General features: G+C 36.8%; 4 protein-coding genes across 5 annotated transcripts in view; all 4 read left to right on the plus strand.

Annotated features, from left to right (window-relative positions):
• LOC127495766 (gastrula zinc finger protein XlCGF7.1-like) overlaps window positions 1-2,504 on the plus strand; it is a 9,061-nt gene extending 6,557 nt beyond the window's left edge. The window contains exon 3 of the mRNA XM_051863025.1: window positions 1,509-2,504. Within this exon, the coding sequence (XP_051718985.1) occupies window positions 1,509-2,182 (674 nt within the window). The 3' untranslated portion in view covers window positions 2,183-2,504. The remainder of the gene's footprint in view (window positions 1-1,508) is intronic.
• LOC127495763 (zinc finger protein 239-like) overlaps window positions 1-7,755 on the plus strand; it is a 26,770-nt gene extending 19,015 nt beyond the window's left edge. The window contains exons 3-4 of the mRNA XM_051863020.1: window positions 6,543-6,660; window positions 6,947-7,755. Coding sequence (XP_051718980.1) covers window positions 6,576-6,660; window positions 6,947-7,704 — 843 coding nt within the window. The 5' untranslated portion in view covers window positions 6,543-6,575 and the 3' untranslated portion in view covers window positions 7,705-7,755. The remainder of the gene's footprint in view (window positions 1-6,542; window positions 6,661-6,946) is intronic.
• Window positions 1-20,258, plus strand: part of LOC127495721 (zinc finger protein 501-like) — a 70,500-nt gene that overhangs the window by 37,338 nt on the left and 12,904 nt on the right. The window contains exons 1-3 of one of the 2 annotated variants that reach the window (XM_051862808.1): window positions 15,112-16,305; window positions 16,964-17,155; window positions 17,390-19,645. In XM_051862808.1, the coding sequence (XP_051718768.1) occupies window positions 17,071-17,155; window positions 17,390-18,882 (1,578 nt within the window). In that variant the 5' untranslated portion in view covers window positions 15,112-16,305; window positions 16,964-17,070 and the 3' untranslated portion in view covers window positions 18,883-19,645. The other variant, XM_051862809.1, reaches the window with a different exon arrangement.
• Window positions 19,898-20,258, plus strand: part of LOC127495717 (gastrula zinc finger protein XlCGF57.1-like) — a 30,421-nt gene continuing 30,060 nt past the window's right edge. Inside the window, exon 1 of the mRNA XM_051862798.1 lies at window positions 19,898-19,927. The gene's annotated coding sequence lies outside the window, so the exon portion shown is untranslated. The remainder of the gene's footprint in view (window positions 19,928-20,258) is intronic.

A 20,258-nucleotide genomic window follows, 5' to 3' on the forward strand; every position in this document is an offset into this window, starting at 1 on the left:
TGGGGAACACATGGCACCAGGATGCACTTTGGGAAGAAGGCAAGCTGGCAGAGGCAGTGTGATGCTTTGGGCAATGTTCTGCTGGGAAACCTTGGGTCCTGCCATCCATGTGGATGTTACTTTGACACGTACCACCTACCTAAGCATTGTTGCAGACCATGTACACCCTTTCATGGAAACGGTATTCCCTGGTGGCCTCTTTCAGCAGGATAATGCTCCTTGCCACAAAGCAAAAATTGTTCAGGAATGAGGAGCACAACAACGAGTTTGAGGTGTTGACTTGGCCTCCAAATTCCCCAGATCTCAATCCAATCAGGCATCTGTGGGATGTGCTGAACAAACAAGTCCGATCCATGGAGGCTCCACCTCGCAACTTACAGGACTTAAAGGATCTGCTGCTAACATCTTGGTGTCAGATACCACAGCACACCTTCAGGGGTCTAGAGGAGTCCATGCCTCGATGGGTCAGGGCTGTTTTGGCAGAAAAACAGGGGGACCAGCACAATATTAGAAAGGTGGTCATACTGTTATACCTGACCGGTGTGTATACATACACAGCTGATTCACCTAGTTACCTTCGACATTTTTTTGCTCCCCTCCGCCAACCCGACTCCTCACTCTTTGCTGGTTCCTATTCCGAGCCAGGGATATGGGGAGTTTGGGCTAAATTCCAAGGTCAGAGCCTCTCCTTGTACAGCACACCAAATACGCCAGGCCTTATGGGGCGTTCACAACAGACGCGACTTGCGCGAATAAATCGCGCTATTGACACGTAGTTGGACACTTAAACATTTTGAGTTTACTCGCTTCAGTTCACTTCACAACACGTCATGGCAGGCTTCTGCCAGGCGGCTCCAGTCTCGTTTCTGCACACTTCCTCTGAATAAACACATCAACTCGTCAGTGGGAAAGTAGTTGTAAAATACGGCGAATAAGCTTAATTTGCCGGCTTTAGCTAGCTTGCAGTCTCAATATGTGTGTGTGTTTATGTGTATATATATATATATATATATATATATATAGCTCAAATTAAGTAAAGAGCATTTTTTACAACTTTCCAGATTGTCCGACCTCCTCACTCACTTTCTTCCAAACAAGATCCTTTTTATTCCTGTTTCTATAAAAGTATGAAGATGTATCGTACAGCTCCAGGTATCCACATACAGCGACGATGATTTTGTCCTCCATTGTTGTTTCGGATTTCTGCCTCCTCGCTGCGTCGTAATCACGTCACTACTAGAGCAAGCTCCTGATTGGTTTACGCGGCGCGAATTTTCACCAAAGTTCAGATTTTTCAACTCACGCGATTCAAACGCCCAAAACGCTCTATTCGCGCTACGTCATTCACCGCCGCAGGATGTCAATTTGCGTCCTTGCGCACCATTAGGAGCTACTTTTAGGCTTAAGATGTTTTGTGATTATGGCCCCTGATGTCTTGTTTTCTGCTAAGTGTTCTTTTGAATTTTTACATTTAACGTCCTTACAATGACTTAATATGTTCATTTTAGATCAGATGGAAGTGAAGGAGCAAAGACACAAACTAAATGATACAAAGAAACACTGCGACTTCAAAACTCAAGAAACAAAAGACAAAAAGCTGCACACCTGCTCACAGTGTGGAAAGAGTTTCCAAAATAAAGGAATCCTTAACAGACACATAAGAATTCACACTGGAGAGAAACCGTATACATGTACTCAGTGCGGAAAGAGTTTTTCTCAAGCATCAGGTCTCAGACATCATCTGCTCCGTCACTCTGGAGAAAAAACTTTTAATTGTGATCAGTGTGGTAAAGATTTTATTTTGTCATCAGATCTAAAACAACACTTGAAAGTTCATTCAGATGAGAGGCCTTATGTGTGTTCTTTCTGTGGAAAGAGTTTTTCAAGGATGAACAGTTTTAAACTGCACCAGAAAACACATAATGAAGTGAAAGATCATGTGTGCTTTAAATGTGGGAAGAGCTTTCTTACAGCTGGCGATCTGAAACGGCACCAAAGAATTCATTCTGGAGAAAGACCTTACAAGTGCTCATATTGTGACAAGAGTTTCACTCAGTCAGGATCACTGAAATCACACGAGCGAGCTCATACTGGAGAGAAGCCGTATCACTGTACTCAGTGTGAGAAGAGTTTCAAACATTCATCAAGCCTTCACACTCATATGAAAAAATGTTGCAAGTGAGCAATATTAGTTTTTTTTATTTCAAATACATTCAAGTAAATTCTCTGAGATAAAATATGGAGTTTATACTAAAAGTACAGTATCATCTAATTTTGGTCAAAAGCTCAGAAAACTAGAAATATTTGAGAATTGAAGCTTCACCAATCAACAACTCTTACAGTGTAAATAAACTCATTGTAACTTTTTCTTTCAGCATGGATTGTGTGCTAAGCAGGTCTCGCTTGAATTAGATGTAGTCAATTCATTTACTTATTTACTAAGTGTATTTATATTGTGTTCTGATGCAGTACATGCAATTATGAGAAATAAAACAGAAACAACATCTTGTCTTGATTTAACTATTATTGAACACAGAGAATAAGTTCACCAGATTTGGTGGATGTAATAGAATCTATAAAACATTGAATAATAAACAAACTGACTGTTGATCATTTGCATTAGAGATGGTTTTAAAGATTCCAGTAATATTACTGCAGTAAGTTGTACAAATATAAAAGATTTACAGGACAAACCTCAGGATTTCATAAGTGGGGAAAAAACCTGGGTTTGGGCTAAATTCCGAGCTTGGAGCCCTCGATCCCCTTGGGATCAAAGTGGAAGAGTGTAAAGGGGGACATATTTTCAACTTGACTGCAATGTTTTATCCTGCATCATTCAATGCATTTTGCATGTACATAAATGAACCTTATGTCATTGCAGATTGAAATCTATAAATCAAAATATTTTTTGCATTTATGAAGGCTCTATTGCCTCAGTGCAGATAGACAGTGTCATTAGGTGGATTGCAGAGGTGGATCGCCAGCAATTTAGGATTGTTTGTGATTTGGTAAAAATTTAGGAGTCCTAAAATTTAGGAATGACACTGCCATTATTTTTTTTTTAAGAGTTTCTGATGGTTTGTGAATATGTCCCTAGATTAAATTAGGTTTTATCATTGTTCACATAAAAAACAATAATGTGCTTATTCAATTGTGTTTGCTCCTGTTTATGCGTGGTCACAGGACTGCACAAAGCAACTCTGTTTTTTGTTGAAAAGAGTACACATTAAGAAAAATATTGATACATTTTATGTGTTTGTCACCTTTCTTTAGCAAGAACGATAATTTCTATTAAGTTTCCACTAAAATAATTAATGTAATTTGTCTCCCATCTCAGTATACTATTATTGTTTCCTGTCACACTGGGGCAGAAATACCATAAAAATATCACAAAAGCCCCCAAAATTCAAGATAAAGGAGCAAAAAATCCCTATGAGTTTTTCCATTTTTTATTATGTAGGATCAATACAAGTATTTTACAATCAAGCAACATACAAACAAGAGTGCTGATTTCCCAAATATGGGTGCAAATGTGAAATTGAAATGTGAAACAGTTTAAGTTATTTAATTTTAGACACAATAAAAGTCTGTCAAAAAAAAGAGATTTTCTTTGATATCGATGGCATTTGATTAATCAACATCAGGTGACTAAACTGGTGAAAGTGTAGTACTAGAGTGATGATAGTGTATTTGCTTTGTAACAGTGCTGAGATGTGGTTTATGTGAGAATATGCGGCCCCTTTAAGAAACATGAAACCGCACGCACTGAGGATGCGCAGAAGAGAGACGCGCGAGAGACGAGTGCTGAAACTTTCACCAGTACAAGCTGAGTGTTTCCAATTGGGGGATTTTTTTCACCAAATTTAGCGACTTTCTCAACGATTTTTTAAAAGCATTTTGTCCCGTATTTTACAGTGTGGAGAAAAATAGCAAGAAGTAGAGAAGCTTATTTGTGTGATTGTATTTTGGCGTCTTTATTTTCCTTAGCGACGGAGTGTGATATCTTGCGCCGTAACACCGTAAACCCGCGTTTTTTATTTTTTATTTATTTATTTTATTTTATTTTATACATGTGGAGCTCAAGTTAGCTCGTTAAACGCAAAAGGTTCTTTCTCATGGTGGACTGTCTGATTAGCATGTGTCTGGTTATAAACAGTTTATAAACAAGTCCGCACTGCTAAATTGCAAAATTCATGTTACCTCAGACATCCCCCGAAGCCGATATGGTATGTATAATACTGTTTTTTTTTTTTTATTTAAGATAAACTATTAATGTAATATAGACAGATAATTATATTGTAAGAACATATTTTATGGATCATGATTATAATGTTATTTATTAATGTATAATGCATATATGCTACGTAATAAATAATCCTAGTCTATACAATGAGGAGTTTAAAAAAGAGTTTTTTTACAGAGTGACTGTAATGCCCACGGACAGAACAGCAGTTCTTTAGAAATAATTAAAATAATCAAATGTACAATAATATAAAATAAAATGAATGGGTGTCCCTTATTTTGCCACACTGAAGGTAAATTTCTCAAGAGCAATTTTTGAAGAGGACACAAATAATTGTACTTTTAAGGATATGTGTACACAGAGGAAAGCCTTACTACTATTATTCGTGTAGCACGGATACTATGCTTTATCCTTCTTCTCAAAGTTTCTCACATAGTACTTTAAGTTTCGTCTGAGACAGAAGACGTCTCTTACTTAGATATTCAACTGCAGCAAGCCCACTGATCTGCCACTTAACATCATATTGAGCAAAACCCAACACAATGGTAGATCTACAATATTAGCCAAATATCAGTTCACACATAGGCTTATAGCCGTGTTAGTTGTAGTGGCTGACTTACTATTAAACAAGCTACCAAACATGCTAGGTAACGTTATAATCGCTAACATAGCGGACTCATTGAAAAATATAGTCCCCTCAAATTTTTTCTAAACTTAAAACGCATATTTTTTTGCCCTGTTTGCATTTGTATTGTTATATACCATCATATTAACAATACGAAGCATGGTTTTTAATGATATTTTGGGGGGTCCTGATAGGTTCTGACCCCCAGATAGGTCCTGACCCCCAGTCACCCTTTAGTCATAGGCGATTCCGTCTATATAGGTGGTAACCGTAATGCTATACAAGTGGGGACTTTTTAAATATACACATATGCAGACCTGTATGTACTTTGTTTTAATACTTGGCGACTTTTTGTGAGAAATAGAGACCTTTGAGGGTGGTCTTAGAGATTTAAGTGACGCTATTGACAATCGTGAATGAAGAACAAGTCATATTTTCGTCAGATGCCGTATATGTCCAGCGTGCAGGTGAGATGATTCTCAGATTACAGAGTTTAACATTAACCAGCTCTAGAGTTTACATGTTTAAGTGCTAATGTAATGAAATGCTTTGCGTTATGTGTCCTGGTTGGCAGAGAGTTTTGCACAGACTCTGTTTCAGCCTGTTGACACCAATAAAATGTGCTTAATGTGCCTCTTTACAGAAGATCTCAGACATCACCATAATGAATAAGGTAAAAACAGGGAAAACAACTATTAAAACAAGTATTTCAGTGTAAATTCAGTAACTTGTCTTTGATTTTTCCAAATGTGGTCCTGTGGGCGTCAGTATCACACAGTGATCACAGTTCACACCTGCAGTGAAGCTCCTCCCACAACAATTCACCAATAGAGGGTATGCATTGTCGTCATTTTCCCGCCGGAACGCGCTCCCTCAGCTGGACTGAGTGGCAAAAGAGCCTGCTGCATGACTGGATTTAATAGGGGAAACTGCAAAAACGTGAGTAAAACAAACGATTACACTAAAGTTTGGGATTGAAAATATTCCTCATAACATGTCAAAGAAATCTAATCCATGGATACTGACATGCAGCCAGGAATCGTGTTTCCTGACATTTAAATGTGCCTGATTTCGACGCCGGGGAAATTCATGAAGCAAATCTGCTTTTGAATCCTTTATATAACTACAATATGGGTAGGTCTAAATTGGAGTGATCACGTATATTAATGTTATATATCATCCAGACTTACAACTAGTATAGTTTTTGTTAGTGTTTATTTAAAAACACCCAATTATGCAGAATATAAAATGGTAAATATTTAATTGATAAGTTGTCAACAAAATATATAACAATGCAATGTATAGGGTATGATTTTACACCAAAATCCAACATTTTGTCACAATACTGAAAATCCATGTTTCTCTGCCCGGAGTCCAGTTGTTTCTGTGAATTGCAGCGATTCATTTGCTTCTTTTTTTTCGGTAGCTTTCGGCAGTCTGTAAAAATATACCTCAGATTTTGTCAAATATATCTGTACAGTCAATCGCAAAGCTCTTTGCCTTTTAGATGTGTTTTTTGTGCCATTCACGCTGAAAACCAATGCCGCCACTCAGTCTTTTTGCCACTCAGTGGGCATGACCACAGTTAAAACGGCTGACGGTGACTTCACGTGCATACCCTCTATAAATACTGGGAATATTCACATCATCCTACAAGAGAAGGACAAACTCCAGGTGTAGCAGCTGAAATCTGTGTGACTGTTAAAGATGGAGTTTATTAAAGAGGAGATTGAAGACATGAGTGATCCAGAACCATCCAGAATAAAACATGAAGAAACTGAGAAACAAATAGGTTGGTGTCCATTCTTGATTCTTCATTGTTGACTGCTTTAGTAGCTGTGAAATAATAAGCGGTATATGGATGATAAATGATACAGGAATGCATCTAAATCATAACCTTGTTATTTTAATCATATTAACAAGTGAATGACCGAAGTAACATTTGCCACATCAAAGATCTGATATTTGACACTAATGGTTACCTGATCTCTTGTTATCTTTGCTAAGTTTTATGTTGCATTTTTTTTTCTATTTATTCTCATCGAACTGATTCTAACAATTTAATATGTTTATTTTAGACCAGATGGAAGTGACAGAGCAAAGACACAAATTAAATGAAGTGAAGGAGAAACATGACTTCAAAACTCAAGGAACTAAAGCCAAAAAGCCGCACACCTGCTCACAGTGTGGAATGAGATTCCAAGATAAAAGAAACCTCAACAGACACATGAGAGTTCACACTGGAGAGAAACCGTATACATGCAGTCAGTGTGGAAAGAGTTTCCCATATACAACTGGACTCAGACTTCATCTGCGCATTCACTCTGGAGAAAAACCATTTAACTGTGATCAGTGTGGTAAAAAGTTTATTTCATCGTCACATCTAAACAAACACCTGAAAATTCATTCAGATGAGAAGCCTTATGTGTGTTCTTTCTGTGGAAAGAGTTTTTCACGAGTGGACAGCTTTAAACTGCACCAGAAAACACATGATGAAGTGAGAGATCATGTGTGTTGTGACTGTGGGAAGAGCTTTACTAAACCTCACTGTCTGGAACAGCACCAAAGAATTCATACCGGAGAAAAACCTTACAAGTGCTCATATTGTGAGAAGAGTTTCACTCAGTCTGGGTCTCTGAAAGAACATGAACGAGTTCATACTGGAGAAAGACCTTACGAGTGCTCCTACTGTGAGAAAAGTTTCACTCAGTCAGGATCTCTGAAATCACATGAGCGAGTTCATACAGGAGAGAAGCCGTACTACTGTACTCAGTGTGAGAAGAGTTTTAGACATTTATCAGGCCTTCACACTCATATGAAAAAATGTTGCAAGTGATCAACATTATTATTATTATTTTTTTAAATACATTCAAGTAAATTCTCTAATAAAATGTGGAGTTTATACCAAAAGCAATGTATCATCTAATTTTGTGAATTTGGTCAAAAGCTCGATGATGGTATAGAAGTAGAGTTTGATAGTGTATTTGCTTTATAACAGTGCTAAGATGTGGTTTATGTCGAGCTCAAGTTATCTCGTTAAACGCAAGTGGCTCTCCAAATATATGGCTGATAAGGGAAAAGTTATCAATGATTTTTTTTCTCATGGTGGACTGTCTGATTAAGTCATCTTTATTTATATAGCGCTTTTTACAATGCAGATTGTGTCAAAGCAGCTTTACAGTGATAACTGGTATATAATTTTGGCTGCACAGCAGCTCTTAAAGAAAATGGTGTCAATGCAGGCAGATCAAAGCACTGTTGAATATCAAATGTCAAGTGTCCCCAACTAAGCAAGCCAAAGGCGACAGCGGCAAGGAACCCAAACTCCAACAGGTGACATCAGGTGGCAAACAGGTGTTAAAATGGAGAAAAAAAACCTTGGGAGAAACCAGGCTTAGTCGGGGGGCCAGTTCTCCTCTGGCGAACAGATTAGCAGATAAATGAACTAAATTAATAACTAATGATTTTTTACAACGGAATGAATCAATACTGAACTTATTAAGCTGGACAATGACAACATTTTCTTCTGTGCAGCCAAAATTATTTTTCCGTTATCACTGTAAAGCTGCTTTGACACAATCTGCATTGTAAAAAGTGCTATATAAATAAATGACTTGACATTAGCTAGCTTAACTACAGTTCAATCTTGAATCTCCCTTTTCTGTCAAAAATACCAGAAAAGGCAAATCCTCATAACTATGTTCCTTCTTAGATCCAATCGTGGTTGCATCTCTATTAATGTTATTGGACCAGTAACACTAATGTGAAACCAGACTTCATTCTCCCCAATGAAGTGTTCCTTACAACTTACTAAAGATCCAGTGAACAATGAATATTTACATGCAGCCAAGAATCGTGTTTCCTGACACTTATATGTGGCTGATTTTGACGCCAGGGAAATATGTAAATCAAATTTGCCTGTGAACGCTTTATAAGTACAATATAGTTAGATCTAAATCCGGGTGATCACTTATATCAATGTTACATACTGTATATCATCATATCGTCCTGCCCTAAAATTTGTTTAGTTTTTGTCAGTGTTTAAAAACATCCAATTATGCAAAATATAAGATGATAAATATTTAATTGATGAGTTGTCAATACAATAACAATACAATATATAGGGTTTGATTTTACCTCAAAATTCAACATATTGACACATGATGATAACTGAAAATCCACGTTTCACTGCCTGGAGTCCAGTTGTTTCTGTGAATTGCAGCGATCCATTGCTTCTCTTTTCTTTAGCTTTCGTCAGTCTGTAAAAATATACCTCAGATATCTTGTCAAGTCACCTTTATTTATATAGCGCTTTTTACAATGCAGACTGTGTCAAAGCAGCTTTACAGTGATAACCGGTATATAATTTTGGCTGCACAGCAGCTCTTAAAGAAAATGGTGTCATTATCCATCTTAAGTAAATTCAGTATTGATTCATTCCGTTGTAAGAATCAATAGTTTTTAATTTAGTTAAATTATCTATATCGGCACTGGAGTAAATACTTTGACTGTTGCGATCCCATCGGATTGTCAAATCTATTTATATTGTTAGAAGAGAGAGACTGTAAGTTTGAATGCTTATATCTTCTAAATGCGCATTCTGTCATTGTTTTGAAGCACAGTATCTTATAGATAACAGCAGGATTTTAGCTCAGGGTACGCACAGAACTAGTGACACTCTTAATGCTCTGAAACTTTTCCCGAAACATTCAGAGAAAAGCTTCAAATATTTAAGAGGTTTCATTTCTCCATTCCTACTCAATAGTTTTAGGCCTTTTGCAAATGTTTCAGTCACGTTTAGCTGTTTTAGAGAGCGTTTAAACATGTTGAGCTTGTTTTGTTAAATCTGTAGTAATATTTTTTATGTGTGGAAAAAGTGACGAAACTAAACTATCCAGTCAGATTTCTTTTCACCCATATCCCCCACACCCACCCATGCACGCACATAAAAACATTTGACTTTACAACACACAAACGCACACCTTTATGTATTCTCATTCTCTCTTGCTTTCTTAATATGTCATGAGTGATTAAAAAAACGGCATTAATTAGCGCCCTCTCATGGTACGCACAGTGCGTACAGCCGTACGGCTGCAGGCGCCACTGGATAACAGTAAGGCTAACATATTCACACTAAAAGCCAAAAAAAAAAAAAAAAATTCTATGCGGCCCCTTTAAGAAGGATGACGCCGCGCGCACTGTCTGAGCATGCGCGGAAGAGAGAAACGCAGAGACGAGACGAGCGCTAAATCTTTAACCAGTTAAAGTGAAAAGCGACGCTATTAACGATCATGAAAGAAGGTCAAATGTGGAATATTTTCGGGATGCCGTATGTTTTCCAGGATGCATGTGAGAGATTTCCCAGATTACAGAGTTTAACATTTACCAGTTCCCGAGTTTAAGTGTTAAGTACTAATGTAATGAAATGCGTTATTTGTCCTGGTTTATTATTAGAGTGTAATAATATTGGCAGAGAGTTTTTCACAGACTGTCTCAGCTGTTCACACCAATTAAATTTGCTTAATGTTCCACTTTACAGAAGATCTCAGACATCACCATAATGAACGAGGTAAAAACAGGGAACTTTTGGAGAAAAAGAGGCTTTTCAGCAGCTCAGTTAAACATGATGATCCTGTTGTTTCTCTCAGACTTTGGACAAGAATTAAACAGACGTTGTGTTAAATGCAACTAATATGTAATTGCATCAAAATTTTATATAATTCTATCAGAAAACAGACATGTTCAAGTAATGAAATACTTGAACTGAGCTTTGTGACACAATGACTGAACGTTATTTCGTGTATATTTTCAATGTGCTGTAGTAGTCATTTAGTTGACTAAACGCTACCTAAAATGATTGTCTGCAAGAAGATTTAAAAATCTGGACATTTTCAGAGACAGGAGAAGAGCTATTCTGATGATTGGCCTACACTGTAGAGAATTTTACAAACTCAACGGGACAAAGTTTTAATCTAACCCAAGCTGATCTGAGAAAGCAGCGACTGTTAAACATATGCGATTATTTCACCGTAGGTGTCGGTGCTCATCTAAACTAGTGACCGAGATGCTGAAGTGTGAGAACTTATACTATGGAAGTAAGTTAATGACAAATGTTTTTCAAATAAGAAAGCTTGCTGAAATGCACTAATTGAAAAAAAAAAAAAAAGCAAATAAACATATTTATGAATTAGACATTCTAAATTATATTTCTTGAATGTAAATTAAAAAAAAATACAGATATAAAATGGCATATACATGACACGAGGAGATGATAGTCAGAAAGGGTAGTGCAAATAAGTCACAATGACAGTAGTGCAAGTGAACGGTAGTGCAAATAAACATTTATGAAATAGACATTATCAACTATATTTCTAAAAATAAATAAATAAAAATACAGAAATAAAATGGCATATAGCACATCTTGGTGTGGCCAAGAACTGGCAGAGCACGCAGTCTTGTAGTCTTTGTAGTCTTCTCCGTCTACTTACTTCCTCTTCGTCGTCTTCTTCTTATGTATCAATGTGTGCTCGGCAAGACTGTTTTGTGCTTGAGCGCCACCATGTCATATTTTACTGTAACTTCAGAAGCTTCAGGCACATGAACAAAAGCACCAATCTCATTGGTCAGCCAGTTTTTAACATGGCGCGTCAAACCAAAAAACGAGGTGTTTTTAAAAAAAATTACGCTTTTATGCCTGCCGTTTTGCGCGTCGGTGTGCACACTAACATTGGTGCCCTTTGTTTAGTCACGAGGCGTTAAACGTCGGCGATAAGCGCGCTTGATAATCGTCCCAGTGTGCACAAGCCTTAAGGCTTGCATTTGAAATTCAACATGGCTGTATATTTAAGCTGTGAATATTTCAATTCAAAACATTTCACACACATTTTCATCATTAAAAATTCAATGCTCCATAAATTGAAAAACCCAATTATAAAACCCCATAGGAAAATCTCCAAGGAACCAGCGGCAAATTAGACTTCCGGGTTTTAACGTCATCCCTGCACCACTCGTAATTAAAGTAATTCAGTCTAAATTCAATAACTTCTCTTTGAATTTGACAGATCTGGTGTCTCCCACAACAATTCACCAATAAATACTGGGAATTTTCACATCATCCTACAAGAGAAGGACAAACTCCAGGTGTAGCAGCTGAAATCTGTGTGACTGTTAAAGATGGAGTTTATTAAAGAGGAGATTGAAGACATGAGTGATTCCAGAGCCATCCAGAATAAAACATGAAGATACTGAGGAACAAATAGGTTGGTGTCCATTCTTGATTCTTCATTGTTGACTGCTTTGGTAGCTGTGAATTAATAATCAGTATATGGTTGATAAATGATAGAGGAATACATCTAAATGATCATAACCTTGTATATAACATTATATGCAGAGAAAATTGTATAAATCATCATAATATAGCCATTTATTAATAATCTTAACAAGTGTATGAACTGAATAATTTGTACATCAAAGATACTTGATGCTCACACAGACAGATACCTGGGGTCGTATTCACAAATCATTTTATCCTAGTCTTCCTAAATAGCAGTAAATGTTTTTAGGTAAGAGTTTCCTCTTTAAAGCTTTTCACAAAGCTGCTGAGACCCACTTTTACTAAGGATTAGAGAGAAGTCTTCAGCTAAGAGGAACACATGGAATCAGGATGCACTATGGCAAGCCTGCGGAGGCAGTGTGATGCTTTGGGCAATGTTCTGCTGGGAAACCTTGGGTCCTGCCATCCATGTGGATGTTACTTTGACACGTACCACCTACCTAAGCATTGTGGCAGACCATGTACACCCTTTCATGGAAACGGTATTCCCTGGTGTTTGTGGCCTCTTTCAGCAGGATAATGCTCCTGCCACAAAGCAAAAATGGTTCAGGAATGGTTTGAGGAGCACAACAATGAGTTTGAGGTGTTGACTTGGCCTCCAAATTCCCCAGATCTCAATCCAATCAAGCATCTGTGGGATGTGCTGAACAAACAAGTCCGATCCATGGAGGTCCACCTCACAACTTACAGGACTTAAAGGATCTGCTGCTAACATCTTGGTGCAGATACCACAGCACACCTTCAGGGGTCTAGTGGAGTCCATGCCTCGATGGGTCAGGGCTGTTTTGGCAGCAAAAGGGGGACCAACACAATATTAGGAAAGTGTTCGTAATGTTATACCTGATTGGTGTATATATACACAGCCCACTCACCTAGTTATCTTGACAGTTTTCTGCTCCCCTCCGCTACCCCGACTCCTCACTTTCAGTTGGTTTACTCTATTCGATCATTTGTAAGTGGGAACTCTTAAAAAAAACCTGCCACAGGTAATAGGACATTATTTTCTTATTTATTTAGTTATTTATTAAAGATTTGTGTGTGGTCTCGCGGTCCGGCTGAATCATCTAGTGTGTGCATTCAGGTTGAAACTGTCATTATGTCGGTGGTCACCCAGAGTTTTAAAATCGGTTAAAATTTGAAAATCATCTAGTGTGTCCCAGGCCTTAGGAGCTACTTTTAAGGCTGATTTATACTTCTGCGTCAGACCTACATCGGAGCCTCTGCAATGTAGGCTATGTGTCTGTTTTCATTTATACTTCTGTGTCCAACGTGCATGCAGACCACTAGTAGGCAGTGTCCGCGGTCATGTTGAGTATCAAGGCAAAAGCCGAAGAAGAAGCAGCTTGTCAGAGAAGCTTACAAATAGAAGCGGCAGAGAAATGGCAAATAGGTAACGACTTTTGTTGCAGCGTGTTGACTGCATGTGTCCCCTGAAACCTGAGTGAGGGGTTCTAGCAGACCAATCACAGCGCTTGCAGTCAACGTAGAATTGATGCATTGTTACATTTTTGAAGAGGTGCACGTCAGGCTACGTCATATGTTACGCATGCTACACACAGCCTACGCCGTAGCTACGGCGTACACTCAATGCAGAAGTATAAATCAGCCTTTAGGCTTAAGATGTTTTGTGAATATGACCCCTGATGTCTTGTTTTCTGCTAAATGTTCTTTTGATTTTTTACATTTAACCTTCTTAAACTGATTCTAAGTACTTAATATGTTCATTTTAGATCAGATGGAAGTGAAGGAGCAACGACACAAATTAAATAATGTAAAGAAAGACTTTGACTTCAAAACTCAAGCAACAAAAGACAAAAAGCTGCACACCTGCTCACAGTGTGGAAAGAGTTTCCAACATAAAGGAATTCTTAACAAACACATAAGAATTCACACTGGAGAGAAACCGTATACATGCACTCAGTGTGGAAAGAGTTTTTCTCAATCATCAGGTCTCAGAATTCATCTGCTCCGTCACTCTGGAGAAAAATCATTTTACTGTGATCAGTGTGGTAAAGATTTTTTTTTATCATCAGATCTAAAACAACACCTGAAAGTTCATTCAGATGAGAGGCCTTATGTGTGTTCTCTCTGTGGAAAGAGTTTTTCAAGGCTGAACAGTTTTAAACTGCACCAGAAAACACATAATGAAGTGAGAGATCATGTGTGCTTTAAATGTGGGAAGAGCTTTATTACAGCTGGCGATGTGAAACGGCACCAAAGAATTCATACTGGAGAAAAACCTTACAAGTGCTCATACTGTGACAAGAGTTTCACTCAGTGTGGAAACCTGAAAAAGCATGAGCAAGTTCATACTAGAGAGAAGCCGTACTGCTGTACTCAGTGTGAGAAGAGTTTTAATGATGCAAAAGGCTTGAAAAATCATCTGTTTATTCATTCTGGAGAAAAGCCATTTAACTGTGATCAGTGTGGTAAAAATTTTAATTCATCATCACATCTAAAACAACACCTGAAAGTTCATTCACATGAGAGGCCTTATGTGTGTTCTCTCTGTGGAAAAAGTTTTTCGAGGCTGGAACATTGTAAACTGCACCAGAAAACACATAATGAAGTGAAAGATCATGTGTGCTTTGACTGTGGAAAGGGCTTTACTACAGCTGGTGAACTGAAACAGCACCAAAGAGTTCATACTGGAGAAAGACCTTACAAGTGCTCATATTGTGACAAGAGTTTCACTCAGTCTGGAAACCTGAAAGAACATGAGCGACTTCATACTGGAGAAAGACCTTATAAGTGCCCATATTGTGAGAAGAGTTTCACTCAGTCAGGATCTCTGAAATCACACAAGCGAGCTCATACTGGAGAGAAGCCGTATCACTGTCCTCAGTGTGAGAAGAGTTTCAAACATTCATCAAGCCTTCACACTCATATGAAAAAATGTTGCAAGTGAGCAACATTAATTTTTTTGATTTCAAATACATTAAAGTAAATTCTCTGAGATAAAATGTGGAGTTTATACTAAAGCACAGTATCATCTAATTTTGTGAATTTGATGAAAAGCTTAGAAAACTAGAAAGTTTTGAGAGTCAAAGCTCTAAATAAAATTAAAATAAAATCGTTGTTGTCATTTGTTTTCGGCATGGATTGATTACGTGCTAAGCAAGTCTTAGTTAAATTAGATATATTGAATTCATTTACTTATTTACTAAGTCTATTATATTGTGTTTTGATATAGTACATGCAATTATGAGAAATGGAAACTATTAATTATTTAATGAACACAGAGAATGAATTATATAGTTTTAATCACATTAATGCATTTAATCATTCTATCTTATACTGTGTTAAATATGTTTGGGATGTATTATTGTTCACCAAATGATCAGGTCTCGTATCATAAAAAGAGGTTGGAGTTCATTAATTTTATCTTTTATTGTCTGCTTAGAAACAATAAAGTTCCAAAGCTTCAGTTCACCAGATTTGGTGGATGTGATAGAATCTGTAAAATACTGAATAATAAACATACTGTTAATCATTAGCATTACTTAGAGATGATTTTAAAGATTCCAGTAGCAGTGATAGTGTATTTGCTTTGTAACAGTGCTGAGATGTGGTTGACGTAAGAAAATGCGGCCCCTTTAAGAAACATGACACCGCGCGCACTGAGCATGCGCAGAAGAGAGACGCTCAAGAGACGAGACGAGTGCTGAAACTTTAAAACCAGTTGAAGCTGAGCGCTTCCAATTTGGGGAATTTTTTAGTTTTATTTTATTTATTTTTAACCAAATTCAGCGACTTTTTCATTGATTATTCGGATCAATTTGGGGCAATTTGTCCTGTATTTTAGTGTGTGGAAAACTAGTAGCAAGTAGCAGAGAAGCTTATTTGTTTTCCTTAGCGACGGAGTGTCTCTTTTGCCATAAACCCGCGTTTTTTTTTTTTTTTTTTTTTTTTTTTTTTTAACATGTCGAGCTCAAGTTGGTTTGTTAAACACAAGCAGCTCTCCAAATATATGGCTGAATTTGGAAAAAAAGTTATCAGTGGTTGTTTCTCATGGTGGACTGTGATTAGCATGCGTCCCTAAATTGCAACACACCAAGAGTAATATTCATAAATTCCTGTTAACTCAGACATCCCCTCAAGCCGGTATGGTATGCATAATAGTGGTTTTTAATTCTGGATGAAATATTAATATAATATTTTATACATTATAAGAGCTTGGTAGACAGATAATTATATTGCAAGACAATACTTGATGTATCATTAATTAATAATAATGTTATTTATTCATGTATAATGCATATATGCTACATAATAAATAAACCTAGTCTATACAATTTATGACATTTTAAAAAGGAGTTTTAAAAAGTAACTTTTGAAGGGGACACAAATAATACAGCCAAAATTCAATTGTACTTGTAAGGATTTGTGTACAGAGAGGCTTTACTACTATTATTCGTGTAGCACGGATCCTTCTTCTCAAAGTTTCTCTCTGGTTCAATAAAAAAGCTGATTAAATTGACCAAAATATTCTCACCACGTGATCATATTATAATTATCTTGCGTCCTCCACATAGTATTTTATGCTTTGCATTATGAGTCCTGGTTTATTAATTTGAGTGTAATAGCAGAGTTTTTTTTACAGACTCTGTTTCAGCCTGTTGACACCAATAAAATGTGCTTAATGTTCCACTTTACAGAAGATCTCAGACATCACCATAATGAATGAGGTGAAAACTAGGAAAACAAGTATTAAAACAAGTGTTTCAGTATAAAACCAGGAACTTCTTTTTAAATTTGGCAGATCTGGTGTCCCTCCCACAACAATTCACCAATAAATACTGGGAATATTCACATCATCCTACAAGAGAAGGACAAACTCCAGGTGTAGCAGCTGAAATCTGAGTGAAGATGGAGTTTATTAAAGAGGAGATTGAAGACACGAGTGATCCAGAACCATCCAGAATAAAAGATGAAGATACTGAGGAACAAATAGGTTGGTGTCCATTTTTGATTGTTCACTACAAAGCTTTCATTCACCAGATTTGGTGGATGTGAATGATGCATCTAAATTATCATAATCTTGTATAGCAATTGTTAAACACATTTAGATTGTATTAGCAAGAGAATGACAACTAAACTTTGGCACATTAAATATACTCTTTTGCTTTCTTCTGTTAAATCAGAGTTCACTTGGACTTATTTTAACCACAAGATGTTTTTATTTTAGACTGGAAGGAGATGAAACCACCAAAACATGAACTTAATGAAACAGAAAAGGAATGTCACAACTTCACAACTCGAACAAAAGATAATAAGCCGCACATCTGCTCTCAGTGTGGAAAATGTTTCCCAAAAAAGGGAGACCTTAACATACACATAAGAGTTCACACTGGAGAAAAACTGTATACATGCACTCAATGTGGAAAGAGTTTCCAAAATAAAGGAAACCTTAACAGACACATAAGAATTCACACTGGAGAGAAACCATTTAACTGTGATCAGTGTGGTAAAAATTTTCATTCATCTAAACATCTGAAACAACATCTGAAAGTTCATTCAGATTATGTGTGTTCTCTCTGTGGAAAGAGTTTTTCAGAGCTGGATCATTTTAAAAAGCACCAGAAAACACACAATAAAGTAAAAGATCATGTGTGTTGTGACTGTGGGAAGCGATTTACTAGATCCGACTGTCTGAAACAACATCAAAGAATTCATACTGGAGAAAAACCTTACAAGTGCTCATATTGTGACAAAAGTTTTGCTCGGTCTGGAAACCTGAAAGTACACAAGCGAGTTCATACTGGAGAGAAGCCGTACCACTGTACTCAGTGTGAGAAGAGTTTCAGAACTGCTAAAGTTCTCAGGAATCATCTGTTCATTCACTCTGGAGAAAAACCATTTAACTGTGATCAGTGTGATAAAAAGTTTAAAACCTCATCACATCTAAAACAACACTTAAACGTTCATTCAGATGAGAGGCCTCACTTGTGTTCTTTCTGTGGAAAGAGTTTTTCACAGCTGATAAATTGTAAACGGCACCAGAAAACACATGGGGAAGTGAGAGAAAAACCTTACAAGTGCTCATATTGTGACAAGACTTTCACTCATTCTGGAAACCTGAAATCACATGAGCGACTTCATACTGGAGAGAAACCATATCACTGTTCTCAGTGTGAGAAGAGTTTCAAAGATGGAACAGGTTTAAAAAATCATCTTTTTATTCACTCTGGAAAAAAAACATTTAACTGTGATCAGTGTGATAAACATTTTACTTCATCATCAAATCTAAACAAACACCTGATAGTTCATTCAGATGAGAAGCCTTATGTGTGTTCTCTCTGTGGAAAGAGTTTTTCACGGATTGACAGTTTTAAAAAGCACCAGAAAACACATAATGGAGTGAGAGATCATGTGTGTTGTGACTGTGGGAAGAGCTTTACTAGAGCTGACTGTCTGAAACTGCACCAAAGAATTCATACTGGAGAAAAACCTTACAAGTGCTCATATTGTGACAAGAGTTTCACTCTATCTGGACAACTAAAAACACATGAGCGACTTCATACTGGAGAGAAGAACCGAAAAACCACGATACAACACCCACAGTACGTACCGGGATACTCTCATCGTGTACCGAACGCTCCTCGCCCCCTGCTGCCCCGCCCAGCCCCGACCTATTGGCTCTACACGACTGATACAACGTTGAAGCCTAACCACCATTAACCACCATTATACCAATCAAGTGTCATCTTTCAAATTCTGTCCATTCAGTATATAGTAATGTGCACGTAAGGGCTCTCTATATAGTTTACAGCATTAGCAGAGACAATTTTTTTGTTCTTTAGAAACTTTTAATTATAATTGAATTCATTTAAAGACGGAGACACAATTTGTTCAGTAAACTACTGGGTTTTTTTTTTTGTTTTAAAAGAAAAGCTGACAATCAGTCATTTGTCATTTTTGTTTGAACATATTTGTACAATTTCCAAATTTGATTCAATTGTTGTCTTTTATAATTATATATTTTTACTTAATAAATTTGTTAATGATATCTGACATAATCATTGCTGGTCTGCCTGGATCTCACCGCATCAGTCATTATGAAACTATTTGAGTTAATTCTGAGTTCTTATTTCTTTGTTGTAAACTGCCACATTAATCACAAACTTCATGATCTCTTTGAGATGCTTTCAAGTCTTTAAACTTTTTTTTTTTTTTTGACCTTACTGGACACATTTACATTACAAAGTAGCCTACATTTGTTGACTCTTTTGCCAAATTGATTGTGATGCTCCTTTTGTCACATAAAGTGTAAAAAATTAAATAATATTTTACTGACACATTTCTTTCTTTATATGATTACTGTAATTTTACTTTTATTAGCATTTTAGTCAAACATTTTACCTACCTTAAAATAGATTAAAATATTGTATACATTGACCAGGCTTTCTTTAGTAATGAATGAATGATGTGCTTGACTACTTCTTTCATTTTCATCAGGTACATTAACAAATTAACAGTAGACCTAATCAGAGACAGTAACGAGAGTCGTGTGTCTGTTTCATTTGATCTTTCATGCTCTAATGTTACCATCACATATGACTGACAATCGCTATACAAACTTGTGATGGTTTCAGGAATCTCAGAATCATTCAGCGCCTCCTGGAGGAAGACGGGCGAATAACACATTCGACACCCGCAGGCGCGATACGGTAGATGTTCACGACAATAGGAGCACGTTTACGGCTGTATCACGGCGGAGTGTTGTGTGAGTTTAGTTTTGTTTTGATTTGTTCAAATTATACTGTGCGGACGAATAGAATATCTGGTAAGACATCAGTTCTTTACAAATATGAAGATATGTCTTATAATTGTTTGGATTTTAAATTCGGTTTTTATATAAAAGTTTATTGTTGCCCAATTGTTCACTGAAAACAAACAGGTATTTATCTTTATACTTTAAATATTATTTATTCCTGTGATTCCAAAGTTGAATTTTCAAGTTTGGGGTTAGTAATTTTTTTCTTTATTTGAAAGAAATTAATACTTTAATTTGGCGTTGTGTGTCCTGGTTTATTATTAATTAGTGTATAATAATA

The sequence above is a fragment of the Ctenopharyngodon idella genome, chromosome 15 (assembly GCF_019924925.1).
Source record: "Ctenopharyngodon idella isolate HZGC_01 chromosome 15, HZGC01, whole genome shotgun sequence".
In the NCBI taxonomy this organism is placed as follows: Eukaryota; Metazoa; Chordata; class Actinopteri; order Cypriniformes; family Xenocyprididae; genus Ctenopharyngodon; species Ctenopharyngodon idella.